The 21,005-nt window shown below is 38.8% G+C and overlaps 1 protein-coding gene across 13 annotated transcripts in view; it reads left to right on the forward strand.

Annotated features, from left to right (window-relative positions):
* Positions 1-21,005, forward strand: part of ptprk (protein tyrosine phosphatase receptor type K) — a 117,176-nt gene that overhangs the window by 4,421 nt on the left and 91,750 nt on the right. For 12 of the 13 annotated variants that reach the window (XM_044376469.1, XM_044376470.1, XM_044376471.1 and 9 more), the window contains exon 2: positions 2,061-2,084. The exons of the other annotated variant lie outside the window; for it this stretch is intronic. In XM_044376469.1, the coding sequence (XP_044232404.1) occupies positions 2,061-2,084 (24 nt within the window). The remainder of the gene's footprint in view (positions 1-2,060; positions 2,085-21,005) is intronic. 13 annotated transcript variants of the gene reach the window in all.

The raw sequence follows: 21,005 nt of genomic DNA on the forward strand, positions 1-21,005 counted from the left end.
TCTTATTGTCAGAATGAGAGTTTGAGGGAGCTGGAGAACATGTCATGATTGACACTGGTTGTGATTCAGGTTTCCTTAAACTATGCTTTGAAAAAACAGCATGTAACATAGAACAGGATGTCCTTCCAGTGCCTTCCAAAGTTTTACAGAAATTCCTGACATTTGGACAAAATAAAAGTATAAATCAGAGCATGTTTCCATCAACTTTGTGAACTTGTCGCAACATTAACTCTGACACATCATGGCCTGTCATTGTTGATTTCCCCCCAAGATAGCACAGAGCTGCAATTAATGATTACTTTCATCATTGTTTAACCTGCTGATCATTTTCTCAATTAAGTGATTAAAGTCTTTAATCTCTAAAATGCCAGAAAATACCAAAAATGTTCATCACAATTTCCCACAGCTTGAGGTCTTGTTTTGTCCAACCAACAATCCAAAAACTTCAATGCGATGATATAAAACAGAGAAAAACAGCAAATTTTCCACATTGGAGCGGCTGTAACCAGAGAATGTAGATCAACAGACTAATCACTGCAGCTCTCATTATTGATAATTCGTTTGTCTCCTCTGATCCACCTCTACACTGTGGTGTTTTTATCAGCCTCTATGTTGATAGAGAGCGGAAACTAGGGCCTTGTTCAGGACTTGAACCAGGGACGTTTTATTTATCTACACTCCCAACACCTTCACTTTTTTATTCTTTACTTTTTTGGGTTTCTGGTGGAGTTGAGTCATGTAACGGTGACTGGCAGCATGACATGAATACATCATCTATACTGTAGTAGAAGCAGCAGCAGCAGGTACCACAACGTCAAGGTTTATTTGCAAAGTCTGTTTTTAATGAGCCTTTATCACATATTTGTGTTTCCTGATGTCCTGATTTTTCCACCTTTTTCAAATTTCAGGCCTTTTCACTCAGATTTTTATGCACAAATTGAAAATGTGTACAAAAACAGGTGAATGGAAACGTACCTAACATTAGTAAGTAAGCAGCCTGTAGGAACAGGTACATGACGGGCGTAAATCATCAATCAGCAAGCAGGAAGTCAACCAAGAACGTGTTAAAAGTCTCAGTGGAAATGAAGGGAGTCAGTTCATCCAAAACAAATCCAGAATCCAGGAAATATCACATCCCTGATGAATGATGGTATTAGTCCAGTATCATCAATCTCTGCTCTGCCCTGTTTGGCTCTGGTCACAGCTGTCGGTGCAAGGGGTCCTTGAAACACACTGCTGCCCCAAATACACACCCACACAGACACACACACTCTTACACACATGACTGGCTAATGACAGATTAAGTAATCAACACTCTCAGCTGATTAATTACATTATAGTGCGCACACACACACACACACACACACACACACACACACACACACACACACACACACACACACACACACACACACACTTTTTCCCCTCATGCTCACACAGACACAGATGTGAGCAGCCTGAGTACCAGTTGTGTAGTTTAGTGTGTGGTGATAATGTAACAGTAATGGAGACATGGCTGGTGCGTGTGGGCGAGAGAGATGTGGAGAAGTGGCAGCAGGTGAAGACAGTCTTGGGGAAATGATTATTTTTAGGGTTACCACAAGGGTTAGGTGAGGAAGAGGGTAAAGGTCGAGGTCGAGCATGTGTTGGTTAAAGGTTAAAGTTAGTTAGTTAAAGTTAGACTTATGCAAGTCATCAGATTGTCCTCAATACCTCTTCAAAGGAGAGTTGCTAAATTCTGCTAAATGTGAGGTATGCTTGCTATTGTGTGTTTTAGAGCTGCAATGATTAATCAATCAGACGATTAGTCGAACGACAGAAAATGAATCACAATGTGACCCAACTACATTAAATAAAGTTTCTTGCTCAAGGTCATTATAAAATTCAGTGTTTCTGCTGTCAGTTACGTCACAGCTGGCTATCCAATCAGGTTTTAGTGCCACAGTAATTCTTGGCCTCATGTTACCTTACATAAAAAATGATCCCAATATGTGACTGTCTTTGCATGCAATCCAATCTAACTCTTTCTTATTATTCTCTGTTGCTTCTATTGGACCCAGCTCACATGGGGCGCGCTGAGAAGGGTGAGTTACGATTAGCCGGCCAAGAGCTGAGCTTCATCTGTCATCGTCATAGTTGTTAGTGTCATCGTCATTAGCTCATAGTCCTCACTTTAACTTTGGGGTTCTTTTGTTGTGTGTAACATTGTTTTTTTTTATCGGTGTAGTCTTTTGTTTTGTCGTCTCATACGTGTTTACTAACCATCCCGTTTTGACTTCATGCTCATTTAATAGTACAATGTCTTACACCTTGTCAAACTAGTAATACAGGACAGTGTGTGGTGATATGTGGATGTTTTCACAGTATGAAAATGTTAACCATGAACTGTTCGATTTGTACTGGAACTATTTGATTCAATGTTGAAATAGTTTCAGGGCTTTGCAGAACTTTCATGTCATGTCCAAGGATATTTTGCTCCCTGGAAGTAATATCTACAGTGACGAACTTGAATTAAATTAGAGCTGAACGATTATGAAAAAATATCTAATTGCGATTATTTTGACTCATATTGCAATTGCGATATTAGAGGTAATGATCATTTTCACATCATTATTCTCATTTTCATCAAAATGATTATGGTGTGATATTTGCAGGGATCTGCACCAAACAAAAATGTTGTCTTAAGTCTGTAGAATATGCAACAATATTTAAATTAAAATGGTATTTTGACACACAACAAACAACAAATTTTGAGCCTCCTGCGATTTGAAAATCGTAGTAGGCCATATTGCGATTTAGATACATTTTCAATTAATTGTTCAGCCCTAATTTGAATTGATGAAATATTTGTGCCGGTGTGTTGTTGTTTGTCTTTGTGACTCTGCCAACTTGGCTGCTGGTTAATCTATTTACCATTTGTCTGTGTGTCTTCCTTCTAGTCTTTGTCTGTCTCTATCTATGTGTAGTTAGACAGCTGTTGGGAGGTTTGAAGTTACCAGGTGCTGTTTGTTTAGTTGAGCCTGGTCTTTATTAAAGGAGTTCTGAGTTACTTTGTTCTTGCAATATCTGAACACACCTTCTCTTCTCTTCTCTTCTCTTCTCTTCTCTTCTCTTCTCTTCTCTTCTCTTCTCTTCTCTTCTCTTCTCTTCTCTTCTCTTCTCTTCTCTTCTCTTCTCTTCTTCTCGAGCCACATAGCTATCCACTTTAGCAACCACACATCTTCCCACACTGTCTCACACATATCCTCTATCTTTCCTCCCTTTCTGTTTTCCTCTCGTTCACACACAAACACTCCCAGCGGCTGGTTGTTAATGAGGGACTTGTCTTTTTGTTGTGAAAGTGACAGGTTAGTAAAATACGGCACAGACGCTTCACACAGCAGAGACAGACAGAGAGATCGCTGTGTAACTGTAGAGTTTGGTATCCCACAAGGCTTTGCTGTGACAGCGTCAAAATCAAAGCAAATATGATATTTATATTTTTATTTACAAAAATCAAGGAAAATAAAAACCCTCCGTTTGTTTTATGCAAGGTCAGATTCTGGTCAATCCTTAAAAACTGAAAGAAGATGCTCAGAATTGTTCTAGACTTTATTTTATGCGTGTTTGTGTGAGTCAAACATGGGACTGTGCAGTGCTGTGCACCAAAACAAAAATTATTTAATACAAAAATAATAGAGACCTAATGAAAGCCCAGCGGGGCAGAAATACTGTCAGTTCATATTAAGCAGGACAGGTTCTTGAAAATGGTTTTGGCAGGTTCTACATCTGCTCTCACTGATCCCAGTAGATTTCACGCAACTCAGTCCCCAAGACAGGATGTGTGTGTAACTACTTTCACTACTCTGTGAGCTTTTACATCATAGTTTGTAGATGAGAAAATGATTCAGAAAGGTGTACAGTAGCATTTCAAAGCATATATCCTTATTTTTGTCAAGTCTCTTTCACTGTAATTTGAAGTAGATTGAGTTGATGAGCTGTGGGATACTACATATTTCCATATATTTCTAACAGAGGCTTTAGTTTTCCTGATGTTAAAATAGGTTGATCACAAATATCTGAGGAGCTGATCTTGCTGAAACCCTAAATCTTAAGTTTTCCTGTTGTCACTATAATCAAACCCTGGCCTTGTCTTGCATGTTTAGCAAATGTTTTATGATACTGGGGTCAAGCTAAACCACTGAGGACAGAAATACATGAGGGTTTGGGAATTCTGGCGGCTCAGTTGGCTGAAGTGTAATCAACCGTCCTGGCTGGAAATCTGTTGTGGGACTTGTGCCACATCATCACACTTGTTCTTTTCTCAACCTCTCTTGTCTTCCTTTACTACTAAGAATCTAATAAACGGGACACTTTGCCCCAAAATAATCTTGAAAAAAAGCATTTCAACGGCAATATCATACAAAGTGTGATGTTTTATGTGCCTTTTAAGGTCCTGTCTAGGGTTATTTTTGCCACCTTCAAAGCTGCTTAAGATATAATTTAGACAAATTAAGATTAGGAAGTCTCTTTAAAACATCATAATTTGTTCAAAAGGGGCAGAAACTATCCATAAAAAGTCATTCTTTGTATTTTGTTTTACTTAAGGAAGTGGCTTTGTGTGTATGTTAATGTTAACATAAGTAAATGTGACAACCAAGCTGTGTGTGCGTGGAAGTGTGTGTGTCTACATATGTGAATGTGGGATTGAGGCCTCTTTTTGTGTTCGCCTTCAGGTGGACTGGGCATATAGGCATGGCCAAAGGGCTCTTGTGTGTGTCTGCGTAGCTATGGGCAGCGGTTGAAGTGGTTTCCATTAGTCCAGTTAAGAGGACATCTGTCATGAAGCTGCAACATACACTCACACACAAACACACAAAAGTAGCCATAAGCAATCTATGTGCAGTATACCATATTAAGTCTCATTGCTGATCTCTGTGTGTAGTCTCATGATGAAATCCCAGCGGACATTGGGTTACGTACTGTATATCCTCACATAAAAAAGACATCATCTCTACTGTCCTTACATTCCTTTCAGTAACTCCTCTGCTCCCCTCTGCTCCCTTCTTTAAGCTGATTTCAGTTGAAGAGTGGTAGAAAGCTTTCGAGACCTATAAACCCTCCTCTATATATGTGTTAGTGTGTGTGTGTGTGAATCAGGGGCTTACAGACAGATGACCAGTCCATTAAGATTATCATCTCCATCCCCTGAACATGTATCTTCACATCACCACGATGCTGGTCCTGTGTCTGTCTCTGTGAGCAGAGATTTAAATCTTCTAGCAGATATTCCCGAGCTATCTTTTCCTCTAAATGATGTTACACAGTTTTTTTTTCTTTTCTTTATCTGTCTGTCTCCCATCCTAATCTGTCGTTTGGTCTGTCTGTCTGCCTTCCTGCCAGCCTGTGTGTGTCCCTCCTGCCTGCAGATGACTAGGTGACTGCAGACACATGGTCAGCCTGACAGCGATCATGTGCACGTATACGCACCTACAGTCAATCACTGTGAGAGACAGGCTGTGTGTGGGAGTTTGGAGACAGACATTTAAATGCTGAACATCTGTCTGTCTGTCTGTCAGTTTTCTCGTGTGTCTGCCTCAGCCTTAAATTTCTGAAACACTCTTTGATGAAGTCATAGTAAATAGTAAAACTAAGTCCTAAAAGTAACAAGTTAAAACATCTGCATACTAATAAGAAGGCTACAGAGACTTTATTGATTCAGTATTATCAGTATTAGCGATATTAGCAATATCACCCTGGAATTTCCTCATTGGTCACTGCATTTTTTATAAACACTAAGAAATGTCTGTAAAAACATACTGATATAATAATTGCAACAAATATACAATGGAATAATGTTAGATAAATATCAATTTATAACCAGAAAAAAAAGTTTTGGTTAAAAAGAAATGTTAGCAATACCACCTTTACATCTCAGTCAGTCAGACTTTTCTGAGGGTACTGATTTACTTCTCAGTAAGCCTTCTAAAACTTTAAATCAAAAAACATGATTAACTATGAAAACCATAAACAGACCACATGCCAAAAGCAAATTTTCTGTCATTAATTTCCTGGAAGAAAGCCAATAACAACAAGAGATAACTCAAAGTATGCTCTACCAAACATTTGAGAAGACCGTTACAGGGTCAAAAATAGGACATAAATGATGTGTAAACACAGAATATTACTGGCTTGCATCAAAATTAAAGTACACAACACCACCAACAGTTTGGACTCTCAGGCGGGCCAAGTCTGCCTTTCAGATTTATTTCCATGCATTCATGAAACTAAACAATAGTTTTTCCATGGTTTCCATACATTGTAGAGTCAGGACACCTACTGAGGCCGTATTTCCCCAAGGCATGCCTGTTTTTAAGTGAACAGCACTCAGTAAATGCTTGTGGGAAACGCTGGCCATGAGTTCCGCTGCCCGATTAGAGAACTGCTAAGTTGTTTGAACGGTGCAAACACTGTGTCCTTTCCACTGGAAGTGATAAGAAAGAGAAGGCAGTGCAGTGAAATTCCCAACGGACGCACAGACTGTAGAGCAACATGTGAACGTTACCAAGAAAAACACCAAAATAGGACATGAGAGGTTAGCATTGGGAAGTTGCCTTGAGATTCCTAATGTGAAGGTATTTCAATTTTTTTTTTGTCTTGATAGTCACAAGAACAACATACATTCACACACACATAGACCAACACACACTCCTCTGTGATGTTGATACTATGTAGACTCCACCGTGTCTGGTGGAGTCGAGTGAAATCAGTCAGTTTAGTCAAACAAACTCTCTCCTCTCCTCTCCTCTCCTCTCCTCTCCCGTCCTGTCCTATCCCGTCCTCTAAACATATCCATGTACGACTCCTTCTTCCCTTTGAGCTACTCCTAACGGTTAGTTTACCTCACTCCCCTCTTCTAGTCCTCCTCCCTCCCTTTCCTTGGAATTTATGGCTCACTAATCTAAACAAAGCAACACAACGTTTATCAAACCTCCCCCCTTTTCTCATGTACTCTTTCTCCCTTACTACCCCCCTCATCCTCCTCCTCCCCACCTCTAATGCCCCTTCTTTTCCCCCTTGCCCACCCCCCTCCTGTTCTCTCCTGTTCTCCCATTTCTGTGTTTCCCCTTCTAAAGACACACAACAAGAGCAAGGCTGGGATTTCATGTTCCCAAATCTAGACTGAATGGTGTTGTATTACAGGGATAAAGCATGTGGATTCTATTTAAGGTGGAAATAGCAATTGTAAAGGGAGTTATACTCAGGGCAACACAGGAGCAACTTCAGAGTGATAAAAACATAGAAATAGTGCAGTGTTTTAAAAATAAGATGAAAACAACCCAGTTTGACTAGAAAACTGTTACATGTTGGGTTGGGCAATAAACAGCATTTATTGAATTACCAACATTACAAATCTTTTCCTGAACTAAATTTACTGATATCACAGTTTTCAATAAAGACTTATGAATTGACAATAGGTAAAAACAAGCTTTTACATCCGACCAGAAGTTCAACCAACCAATCAACCAACGGTTCAGCATCTTTAACTCATCATACTGTAATTAAACAAGACAAACATCAGATGTGAGACAACATGAGAGAGGAAATTAGAGCTGCAGCAATTAGTTGATTAATTGATCAGTCAATCAACAATTCATTTTGATAATTGATTAATTGTTTAATTTTTAAAGTAAAAATGCCAAACACCCCCTAGTTCCTGCTTGTCCTTTGTGAGGATTTGTTGGTTTAATTCGTCTTATCTGTTTGTAAACTCAATGTTCTTGAATTTTGAGCTGTTGGTCAAACAAAATAGCCAATTGAAGACCTTTTTCACTGTTTTCTGATGTTTTATAGTCTAAACGATTTGTAGATTAATCGAGAAAATAACCGAGAAAATAATTGTCAGATTAATCAATAATGAAAATAATTAAGTATAAGGTCATATTAGAGAGCTGTGATCTTTCATGCAATGCAAGCAGAGTGAAAAGGCAAAGATGTCAAAGTAGTTTATTTTTTCTTCTTTTCAGCAGCATTATGCTTGACGGGAGAGAATCTTCACTCTGCACCTACAGTAGAATTACACAAAACATAACGTCTCATAAAAGCCGCTAAATGAAAAGGAGATTATGTCTGTTTAATCAAAAACTGAAGCAAATTCTTCTCCTCAGTGTCATGCTGGCACACAATACTCTCACCCCTTCGTCTCTGCCTCACCCCCCTCTCTTGCATCAAGGTCTTTCTCCCTCTCTCCTGTCTCACTCTTTTGCTATCTCTCACCCTCTCTCTGGAATGCTTTTGTTAGTGTTTTCTCTCTGCTGTGTTTTCACTTTAGCCAGATTTACTCTGACTCACACACACATGCACACAACAACCCCCCAAATATAAGTCTTTGTAGAAGAAACTGTCTCATTTTATTAAGTGGCTAGGTTAACTGTCACTATGTCTATATTGGGCCAAAAGTAAATAAAGTGTCTATGTGTATCTCATGTGTGGGTTTGTTGCGTGTGTGTGTGTGTGTGTGTGTGTGTGTGAGCGAAGGGAGCTGTCTTGTTGGAGTAACGGTTAGCAGATACAGCGCTACCTCCCCATGACATTAACTGTCTCTTACACTCAACCTCACACACACGGACACACACACACACACACACATGCACACAATACTACCTTAACTTACAGTGTCGCTCTGTCTCGTAGGGTTAGTCCCTCTCTACAAAGTAAGCTATATGAAGTTAAGTACACGTTTGAAACACAGCTACTACAGTCTGTGTGTGTATGTTTAGTACTATGAACAGACTCTTAAACTCCAGTGATAATTTGTAGAATATTTTCCTTCTGCAGACACCATCTTACATTAACATACTGCTGCCAACATGACAAAAAATATTTGCTCACTTTTCTTGTTATAATGAGAAACTCATTTTAACACAATCCTATTTATGTTATTACAAGATCCCTTTCATGTTATAACAAGATAGTTTCACTTGATAATAAATTATTCCGGTTTAACAAGAAACTTTTCTTATGATATGAACATATCACTTTATCTTGTTATGTTGCAAAACTTTCTCATTATTTCCCAAAAAGAACATATCTCATTAAAACAGACTTTGTTTGGTAAGTTTTTATTACAAGAAACTGACATTTTGTTGTTAGAACAAGAAAAAGATCTACTCTAGATGATATTGTAGCCTACATACCACTAAATGTCAAAAATGTAAAAGCTTTTGTGTGAGTGTTACAAACATTCATGGCTCCTGGTAGAAATGCTGAAATATGTGATTACCAACCTTTCACAGACACAGTTTGACACTTTATTTACCATAAATGTCAAGAAGCCAACTTTCTGTCACCTCCAACTCTGTCTATGGTCACTTATTTTGTGAGACACTACAGCTGTTCATCCGATAAAGGAGGTTTCAACAACATCTGTTCATGTTTATGCTTTCAAAGACTGCACCAATATAAAGACGTCGTCACATTAGCACCAATCTGTGCATACAGCTCCATCTCTCATTCACCTTACTGTAATTGAAGCCCATAACAGAGTTTGACTTTGATCAAATTTGTGCAAATTTGCATCATTGGCCAAAAGAAACAGTGATGCATTGTATTTGACAATGTCCCATCACCCTGTTTTAATGGAACACATTTTCTGGCCTGAGTGCTGAGAAGTTTTATTGGACAGATGGCTAATGTGTCTGTACCTTAAGACAGTGTTTTCTGAGGGTCTCAATGCAGCAGTAGAGTTGTAATTAGCTGTGATTTGTGACCCTTAATCAAATTACTGATGCAGTTGTCTGACAGCAGTCAGATTTCAATGAGAACCCTTTTATGGTGTGATCAGCCATACTGAAACTAAGAAGAAGGAAAAAGAAAAGATTTAATCTTTTTTTTTTAATGCCTTGGCATTTCTGTGTGGATGTAAACTTTTAGATCTCAAAACACCATAATGGGCATTTGACAAATAAACAGCATTTTCTGGCTTCCGAGGGCTGGTAACTACCACTTTATGATTGTAGCAATTTTCTCTCGAACAAGTTTAACCTCTGACTGAACTAGTGGCACTGCTGCAAGGGCCACCAGTAAAAAACTGTGGTTACAGTGGGTTAGCTCTCAGGTGTGTTACCATGTAAATGTATAGCAGCATGGCCTGAAAACAGCTTGTCTGCTCAACACAGCTGCTCCCCGGATAAATAAAGGTTAAAGTCAAACTATGAGCCTGCTCTGCCTGCTTCTCTGTCTGCCGTTTGTTCTCTATCACACCTCCCCCTCCACACACACACACATACACACACACACACACACACACACACACACACACACACACACACACACACACTCCAGAGGCTCACATACCTCTGGACGGAGTGAGAGTGAGAGTCAGCCACATGTGGTTTCGGTTAGCCACACTTTCCCCTCACACTGGCCCCAAACTAACCACCTCTACTTTACCATGGTCAAGTACATGTGTATATCTCCCATTCAGCGTATGCCGCTGTGTGTTTGCTTGTAAATCTGTCTGTACATGTGTCAATGTTTAGCGTGTACGTGTGTGTGCATGTCCCAGCCCGAGGCAGATTCGTGCAGAACAGTGAATCAAGGTTAGTGGTCCAAAGAGAACAGGAGAGATTGAAAAAGGGGGAGAGAGACTTTAATCGAGGCACCAGAAGTGGGAGAGGGAGTGAAAGAGGAGAAGGAGAGCGACTGCAGGTTTTTAGTGAAGTCCCTTACAGCTGTGTGTTTGAACTAAACATAATTATTTCATCAGTGTTGGTTGTGATGTTGAGCTGGTGATGTTAAAGCTTATCAATGTGGACTTAATAAAACAGGTCATGGCAGGGATTTTATTTCATGTAGGCTTGTAGCAAAATAATCTGCTGTTAGAGGATCCATGTTCTGTTGCTAATAATAGGCTATAGTCTATTCTACAGTATTTGTCTTGCTGTCCTTTGTTCTCTATAGATCCAAGTAGATCATACTGTGCTATTACAGCGCAGCTCTGGGGGATGTTGGGAAAGACTGATACACATTTAAGTTCGAAAAGTTTTTCTGATTAAACACTTTCACTTTTAAGCCCTTAGATGATCAAAGTTTACATCCCACCAGCCAAGTTAGCAACACTGAACTGCTATTAGCAGTGTTTGGAAAGAAACATATTGTTTCTGATGAAAAGCACCACCCATGACACAGCATATCTAGTATTTCTTCAGTTTTTATGTTCGTAACATTGCTCAAGGGTATAGAATTGGGGGTGATTAAAAAGTGTTGAGTTAACTTGCACTTCTTCAGAACAAAAACAACAAAGTTTTCTTTTTGGACACTTCTCTTTGCTCTTTGGTGTATTCTTTCATTTAAAAGATGCCAGATTTGATCTTATTTAAACTGAGCATTTTTTGAAGTTCAAACACAACAAGCTTAGTGATGTTTATTTGTTTTTTCTTAATAAAGTTGCCTCTGTTATGCAATTTACTGAAGAGTTTTACAGACTTTGAGAGCCTTTTAGAACTTTTAGAGTCTAAAATGTAGGAAAAGAAACACACACATCCACACATCTCCATACACACACACACACACACATATAAAGATGTGGAACATTTAATTGTCTTACATTTTATTATCTTATGATTGTAAGTGGAATTATTTCTTGTATTCACTGCACATTTTCAGTTGCTAAAATTATAATTATGATCAATTATCTTAACCACTTAAACCCCTTAAGTAATTACAAACTCATGTTGTGCAGCCAAACATTATTGAAACAAACACAACTTTACTTTAAATTCTAGTGGAAATCCCAAAGTTTTCAAAGATACCAAATATGTCAGGCTGAATTTTGGGAAAAAAGACTAAAGTGATGCATGAGACCTTAAAGCTACTTACAGGAAAAAAGGGAAAAAACGTATGTGAAGGGGTTAACTAGATCCTCAGCATAGCCAATGTAAAATCGTTTGGTCTTTATTTAATATTTGTTGGATAATTTAGCACCAGAGAGCTACTCAACACGTAGGGTGTAGGGGTGGAGCCAAATCAGACAACTTTATTTGGTAAAGCACAAATAGTGGGTTTTTACGAATATTTGTTTTGTACAAATATTTTTAAAATTATTTGTTTTCAGAAAGAAAAAAAACATGTCAAATAACAGCATGCATGTCAGGACTCATAGCGTAGCAAGGTTATATTGCTGTCTCCATCTCTCCCCTCTGCTCCACTGTCTGTCTCTGTGTCATAGATGTATAAATGGCTGCAAGTCTTTGTGTCTGGTGGAGCCGAACTTTGGCTGAGTGGTCAGTGCAGTCATCTGTGGTCTGAGAGATTAGGGTTCGAGACTTGGTGTGGGAACTCTACTTTGCCAAATAGTTTATTGAAGAACACTTATTTTAACACTTTAATATCCTAAATTTAGAGGTGTAATAAAAACAAAAACAGGACTGTTACACCCATTTCCACTTTCTTTTGAATACAAATACAAATCATTTTGCTGCCTCAACAAATACAGTTACGAATACAAATACAAATACTGGGCTCTCTACAAATCCCTAGTAGGGTACCACACAATACTGAAGTTCATCTGGGATTCCTGAGAATGTGAGTCACGTTATCGCCTCATATCGCCTGTTTTCTCTTAGAATCATGTTCAATAATGTTGCAGCCAACACATCCCAGAATAGTGCAAAACCTCCACCTACTTGTGAGAGGACGCTAACAAATTAGAAAGTCCAACTCATTTTAAATGGAGCCTTGTAACACTGAGCAAAGAGTGGCCTTGACAGCAGAGAGTTTTTATGTTTATTCACTTCGTGGCTGTTATGACAAGCTTATTGTCTTGACTTTTTAAGTGAATCGTGTATAATTTTTCTGTGCTGCTGTGAAATCAATTCAGTGCATTGTTAAAAGATAATGAAGCAGGTTTTAACAAACTTACGGTTAATGTATCTTGGGACTAAGATATTATTTTCCTTTATTGCTGGCTCATTCAATAAGCTCATTTACGAAGGTTCTCTATTTTTACAAAGATATTTTTATGTGTTTTCAAGGATGATTTGTAGACCTGAAAGATCACCTTGCTGGGATGTGCATTGTTTTGAACATGTTTAAATTTATTTCCAGATTTAGCCATGAACTGTGGCAGCTCTGAATCAGAACACCTTGAAATCACGAGCCCTGTTACTGTAATGGAAATTGAATCCAGGGATGCGGTCTCTGCTGAACCCTACTGTAACAACAACCAGGGTGACATTGCTTCCAGTCTGTTTTCATGGCTGTTAGCTTTGCAGAGTTGCAATCACTTAGCACTTTATAGCTTGTTGAGATATGAAATAACAAATATTGAAAAGATAACTTGGCTAACAGATATACAGATTTACAGTATACTTTTGGATCTGATCCATAAAAAAACAGAAAAGAGTATTGTGTCAGTCACCATTATTTAGTCATATACTGTAGTTTAGCCACTCTGTATATCTCTGCAAAGAACAGAATAGAATAGATACAGTATGAATGGACTGGAGAAAATAGTTTTCTGTGTAATATTGTTTCTTAGATAAAGAATAGAGCAGGGAATTTAAGAAAGTATATCAAAAAAGGCAGGTTGAAGTTGATGGCTTATAACCATGATAAGAAGCTATGTAGATGTACATTTTAGGCCCTAACGTGAGTAATACAGACTTGCACTATAATCCTTTACAAAATGGAGGAGAATGAAATGGGAGTATATGGTACAGACTAGAAGTGGACAGAGAAAAGTGTGTGGGAGAGGGAGCAATAGCTGTTTGAAGTGTGATAAGGAACTACGAAAGAACAGAGCAGGCCAGAGCAGACTGACACAACAAACACTTGCAGCTGCACTCTTTCATTCCTTACCTCCTCCATATCTGCAGATAACAACAGAGCAGAGAGACAGAAGGAGGGAGTGAAAGTTATGCAGGTTTGATACCATGCAGGGCTCGGATTTTCTTTGCCTCGTCCTGATCTGTGAGGTTAGTTTTTTACTGATAAGTCTGAGTCATGTGCGGGATAAATGCACAAACATACCCGTCGTTGCCATGTGGAAAAGAGACCAGAATGCATTGACTCACTTTCTCATCTGGGCTGTAGTTGGGTTACTCTTTGACCAGCACAAAGAGGACAAATACAAGTCATTAACCCATATTCACACAGACCGAGGCAGAGACTTGGGAATTGGACTTTGCCCCCCATTTTCGCGTGTGTGTGTGTGTTTACATTGCTAACTAACTGGCTGGTCTTGTGCAGGGATTGGTAGGTTTCTGCTCTAAAAACAGTCTGTTTGTCTTTCAGAGGTCTGTTTCTGTTTCACATTCTTCAGCTTTTGGCAAGCGCTGTTAAGATTTAACCAGGGAGATGTAGTGGAGGGTAAAATGACTTCACTACTTCAGTCAGTCCACTTCATTTTCACACGTGACCCACCTTTTAAAGCCAATATAAATCTTGACAGTTCAAGTACACATTATAAGTTATATCAGCCTGAAGTATGCTACATGGAGATCTGAATTGGGTCGCACCAGCTATTCATAAATCCATCTCTAAATTTTATGTGTGAAGGTCTTCCAAGCTAGTTTCAAACTAGTGATGTACTTAACTGGGTAGCACCTTCAATGAAAATCTTAGCTGGTGAAGACATCTCATCTCTGGCACCGTCTGTAAAACAACCAAGCCACCAACACATGTATCACTGTAACATAACTTCCAAAAATAACAGTATTAGGGGCCAAACAGTATATAAAACTTTGTATAATATAGGTATGACTTTGTTTATACATATATATATATATATTCATATGTAGAAATATGTGTGTTTGGAATGAGTGGAAAACATCAGATTACACAAACTACCCAATGTTACTGACGTAATGTTTTGTAATATGAGGTATATTTTGTCTTTTTTGTGAAATAGAATTCATCATTTCAAAGCAATCTGCAGTTTAAACTGGTCATAAATTTGCAAGCTAATGTTAGCTTTGTCATTTGGTTTAGTTAGCAACATAACAGTCACATCTGGCACATTACATTTACATTTAGTACATTTAGTAATAACTAATCTCTACATCAGAACTAGTTTGTGTGGAGTAACCTGTTTTAATTTAGGATTACTTAGTTGGAGTTTAGGAACAGCTGATGCAACCTCCCTTCATCAAAAGTTATTAAAATGGCTAGACAACCTTAACAAAACTGTTCTGGATATATCACATATTTGCATTGTATGAGTCATGATGCCAGTAATACAGATTGTTAGATACCAATATCGTGCTTTATGTCTTTGAATGTGTTTCATTTTAAGACATAAACTAATCAATAATACCAAAATGGGAATAAATTAACTTCAGTAAACAAACTTAAAAAGAGACTTTTGACTGACAACTCTGGAATCATTTTCCTTTAGTTGAAAAATGACTTTCCCTTGCTTGCATTCATTCTCTGCTCTGTCTTATCACACATCCAGCAGCATCAAAAACAACTTGCAGAGACACAGACTGCCTTTAGATGTGTAATCAATCGTTGTGAAAAAGAAATTAATACATCCTCCTCCTCTCTTTCTGTACATCTCATCTCTTTCTTCTCCTGCTGTCTGCCCTCCCTTTTTCCTCTATGTTCTGCTGCTCATTATGCCGATCACTCAACTTCCACTGACACACACTAGTCACACCTCATTACTGACCGTACACACACAAACATACACACACACACACACAGAGTCAGTGAACCTGCATCACTGCCTAATGTGGTGTGGACGGATGTGGACGCTCACTAGTATTAGTTTATGAGAGAGGGAGAGCAAACACATTATTATAATGTTGTTTGGCTAACTAGACGGCATATATTAGTTTCCTTTTAGAGTTGAGAGAAGCTATAGTAAAAGATTTTTGAAAGCCATTTTAAAAACAGAAATGCCCACACTTTTGTGCAACTGCCAGAACTTCATCGCAAAAATATTTGATATGAAACTCAAATACCATGAAACCAGTTGAACCCACACATGAGTAAGTCTCCACAAGGATTTAAGTGTCTGTGTGTGTGTGGGGGGGGGGGACTAATGACCGGTGAGGCGTGGTGAGTAACATACTGGGTATGATGATGCATACTGGCAGATACAGTAGAGGAGTGTGTATGAGTGTGTGTGTGTTTATGACAGGTAGTTAATTATATGAATGTGTTTGTCCATTTGTATACGTTTCCACACATGCACACTGACCACGGGCCTGACAGGCAGGTCTTAATTAGTTGCCACGACTACTGATGATGCATCCTGACAGTAACTGCGGTGATGACAGAATCTCCTGCCTCGGAGCAGAGAGGCATGCTGGGACACACACAGGGTCCATTCAGTCATCATGCTATTTGTGTGTGTGTGTATATATATGTGTGTGTGTGTGTGTGTGTGTGTGTGGAACTGTTAAGATTGAAGAAAATGAGACAGTTTGTCAGTCAGTTACTTCCTTTTTAGTCAGTCAGTCAATTAGTGAGTTAGGAGGGGATTAACTGAGAGGCGCGCGCACACACACACGTGTGCACACACAAAAAAAACCCCAGATAACCTCATACACTTCTTGTGTAGTAAACATAGTGAAACAAGGAAATTGCCTAGTGATTTCCAATCTCTAGGTGTGAAGATGGAATGACTTCAATCATCACTTTATTCTTCCTCTGTTGGTCCTCTCTATCTGTAACCCTCTTCACCTCATCCGTCTTTTCCTTTATTCATCCCGAGAGGCAGCAGGAGGGCAGAGAGAGCCAATACTATGAAATGTGTAGACGGCATGTCACAACAGATCCGCAGAGAGATGGTCATCTGTAAAAGAAAAAAGGGATTTTTAGTAATTTAGTCAGGATTTATAAAAAAACATGCCATGCTCGTTCTTGCTGAAATCACTTACCAAATCAGGAATTTAAAGCCAAAAAGGAAAAGCAACAAAATGGGGAACTTGTTGTGATCCCTATTTTTTTCCCCCCCCACTGCTTTAGTGCTACGAGTACTGCATTCATTATGCATGCAGTGATTTGAATTGGCCTAAATGACAGGCGAGAGACAATTGCTCCACTCTGACAGAGAGACAGACCACCCTCATCTGATTGTGCCTGTGTGTGCGCATGTGTGTGTGTGTGTATGTGTGTGGGTGTTTGGTTTGCTGGTAGTGAACTCAGAGATGAATCTTAATGGCCATCATTTAACCTTTCACCTCAGCTTATATACACACACACACACACAGGCACAAACACACGCACACAAAGAGCTAGTTTACTGGATGAGGGATGGAGTGGTGAGTTGAGTGCTGAGGATATTAAGTGAAGTGTGTTCACGTGTATGTGTGCATGAGAGTGAGAGAGAGTCTGTGTGTTTGTGATGTTTGTGTGTGTGCGTGTGTGTTGAAAGACAGGTTGATCGGGGTCAATAGACTCAATTTGTCTCTCAGAGCTTTGCAGGATCCGCTCTTAACAAAAAACGGTTGTGTGCAAACCTGACGAGATGCATGATACATGAAGCTTTAAATTCCAATTATAGGAGGTTTTCATATATCTATGTTCTAACGAGTTGACATTAACCGCTAAAGTGCGAGAAAGGAGTCTTGTTGGAGTGATAAAATCTTTCAAATTAATCATAGTGTAAGATAAGAGTCAATAAATCAACAATAAATCAGTGCTGCAAAGCTCTTTATAGGTTGAAACTTGACATATTTGTACTTCTGGCCACATCCCAGTCAGTTATGTTACAGCAGGTGTTTCCCATCTGCAATCAAAGGTAAAACACCTGCTTTAGTGCACAGGTACATACCGCCAACATGTCTGTGAAGATAAGACCTGTTCAGTCCCACAGAAGACCAGTTTGGAACGATTTCATTCAAAGGGCTAGAGAAAATAAGCTTGTTAAGGTTCATTTTGCACAGAATTTAACAGAAAGTGTCATTTCAGTTTCCCGTGATAAAGCATCGTTTGCTCATATGTTGCAGCTTTGAATGTGAGAATGTTGTGGTGTATCCTGCGTGCAGTAGAACTGCTGAATTGTGGTTACATGATGCTAGTGGGTGGAATCTGTCATCTGTGTGTGTCCATCTGGTATGACCCCCTGTTCAACTCCTCCAGCACTAATGCACATATGGACCATACACACACATACACACACACACACACAAACACACATGAAGGAACAGCTGAGAGAAACTGCCCACCCCTCTCCTCATCCCTCCATCCTTCTTGGTTTCTCCCCTCCTCCCTGCAGAGCCTCAGGACTCATCCAGGTGTCCACCTCCCTCCTCCGGCTCCTTTGCTCTTTTTCCTCTCTTTTCTGTTTTCACTTTGCTATCTGTTGTACGAAAGCCGTTGGTCTACTGACAGTGTCACACACACATAGAGTGTGATATTTAGTCAACGTAGGGGACAGTAAGGCACAAGACAGAACTTGTAGATAATACAAAGATGTGAAATGGACAAACAGTGTTTTGCTTTGCTATGTGATATTATATTTTTTACACTTCTAGTCTCTAGTCTATTTAACATTATATCCCTTAAATGAAAAAAAAACTTTGGGTTATTCAAATTGTTTGCGTAAATGTATATGTATATGTACAAGTAGAAATAAACTGCTTTTGATATCATTTTCAATTTTAGCTCTCTGGAGCCTGCAGATAATTTTTCTTCTGGTTGAGTGTTTATAGCTTTAGCTCTAGTGATGGTCATTGAATGAACTATCCGTTGCTCTAAATGTATTTGTACAACATAAACACTTGCTTCAAGTTACACCGATGTTAATTGAATGTTTGTGTGTGTGTGTGTGTGTGTGTGTGTGTGTGTGTGTGTGCGTGTGTGTGTGTGTGTGTGTGTGTGTGTGTGTGTGTGTGTGTGTGTGTGTGTGTGTGTGTGTGTGTGTGTGTGTGCGTGTGTGTGTGTGTGTTGAAATTGAAAAAGACTGAAGGATGAAGAAAGTTAAGAAGGGTCAAGAGAAGAAATTAATCAGGGAATAAGGAACAAGAAGAAATGAATAAGAAGAGAATTGCAATTCAAAAAATATAAAAGGAAGGAAGAAATAAAAATTAAGGAAAGAAGGAAGGGAATAAAGAAAGAAATAAAGAAGGACTGAAGGAAAGAAAGAAAGGCAGGAGTGCAGTTTCAGCTTCTATAAACCCAGGAGCTCTGAATACCGCTTATTAAGCAGGGACCGTATGTGTGTGTGTGTGTGACAGGGTGATATATTGAAACACACCTCTGTGGAACAGCTGCAATGATGAGACAGAGAGTAGGGAGTAAGAGGTGTCGTCTACCTTACACACACACACACACACACACACACACACACACACACATTCATGCATACAGACGCACAGAGCTGAGCCAAGTTCTTTATTTTATTACTGAGGCCAGCTTGTATCAGAGGAGGAGCGAGAGAGGGAAGGAAAAAATTGGAGAGAGCAAGAGATGAATTTGTTGTGACTGCTCTGGTGGACTCAGCTTTTTAACACAGCACTTCTTTTTTTCCCCCTGTTCTCCTCTTTTTCTCCCAGTTTCTCTCTACTGCTTTTTATTCCCCTACCATATTTCTTCTCTTCTTTTCTTCTCTTCCCTTCTCTTCTCTTTTCTTTTCTTTTCTTTTCTTTTCTTTTCTTCTCTTCCCTTCTCTTCTCTTTTCTATTCTCCTCTTCTCTTCTCTCCTCTTCCCTTCCCTTCCCTTCCCTTTCCTTTCCTTTCCTTCTCCCCGAGTCATTCCTCCTCCTCATCTGTGTGCATACTGCTTATTATATTACACAGATAACGAGACTGATAGAGGGAATGACAGAAATTGAGAAAGACAGAAAGAATAAAAAGTTAAAAGAAGGGTCTAAAAAAGAAGGGAGAGAGAGAGAGAGCTAGAATTGGGGAAAAGACAGAGAGGAAGAAAGGGAGAGAAATGGAAAGGGACCGACAGATAGAAAGAAAGAGAGATTGAATAGATGAATCTGATTTATCTATAATGAAATCAGCTTCAGTCTGTATGGAGGAATGTGCTCCATTCAGCCTTTCTGCTGTTACAGACAGATTTACCCGTTTAATATTCTAAAGATCAGTGCGAGTAGATACACGCCGACCATCCAGGTGCTTAGGAGGTGCAGCTAACTGGCTAGTCCTACTTTAAATGCAAAGTTAACACTTTGCATTAAAGACTGCTGACAGGAGAGCAAGTTGTCATATCATTGCAGGCTGTGAAAAAATACAAAAAACAGTTTTATATTTTGTTGATTAGTGATTTCAACATGTTTTACCACCTCTCTGTGTGTAGCTGAGCAAAGAGAAGCATATTTTGGTTTTATTTCTCTCCCCTGAGGAGAGGTATCCAGAGGAGTTTGAATGAAGACGTTTGTCTGGTATAAGCTATTCTTATGATTGCATTATTTTTTCTCCACACAGTACTAATAAATGAAATGTCTGGCCATTAAAATCACTACAAAGAAGGTGGCGAGGTATAATTTAATGGTGATCATTTTTATCACATGTCAACAATCCCTTTCCACTATTGTTTTCTCTGTTTTGTGATGATTACTTGATTTATCCATTATTTGGATCAACAGAAAAGTAGTATATTATGGTGATGTCATTCACTGACTTTATTATAACTGTAAATTCAGTATCTTTGGGATTTTTGGTCAGACAAAACCAATCTTAGGATATCTCCTTAAGCTTTAAGGAAGTTGTGATCGCCCCCGCTTTTTCTGCACTTTTTATTAACAGTATAAACAGTTAACCTTAGTAATATTTGACAGATTAATTGATAGTGAAACTATTGTTAGTTGTATCCCTGCTGTTGAAAGTATACAAAGCACATTTAAAACTTTACAAACTCAACCAGCATCTAAGCAGCTGTCATCTCTACTGCTCACTGAACTAATTCACACTACAACAATGTCTTTAGATCAAGAATTAGGGCAAAAAATATACAATGCTGTTTTTGGTCTAAATATAACTTAAATAACACAAAAGCAATTGTATTTGTTGTTAAAACCCCCTGCAAAAATAATAATATAAACCCAAAGGAATAAAATAAGAAT

Source organism: Thunnus albacares, chromosome 16 (genome assembly GCF_914725855.1).
Source record: "Thunnus albacares chromosome 16, fThuAlb1.1, whole genome shotgun sequence".
NCBI classification, from domain to species: domain Eukaryota; kingdom Metazoa; phylum Chordata; class Actinopteri; order Scombriformes; family Scombridae; genus Thunnus; species Thunnus albacares.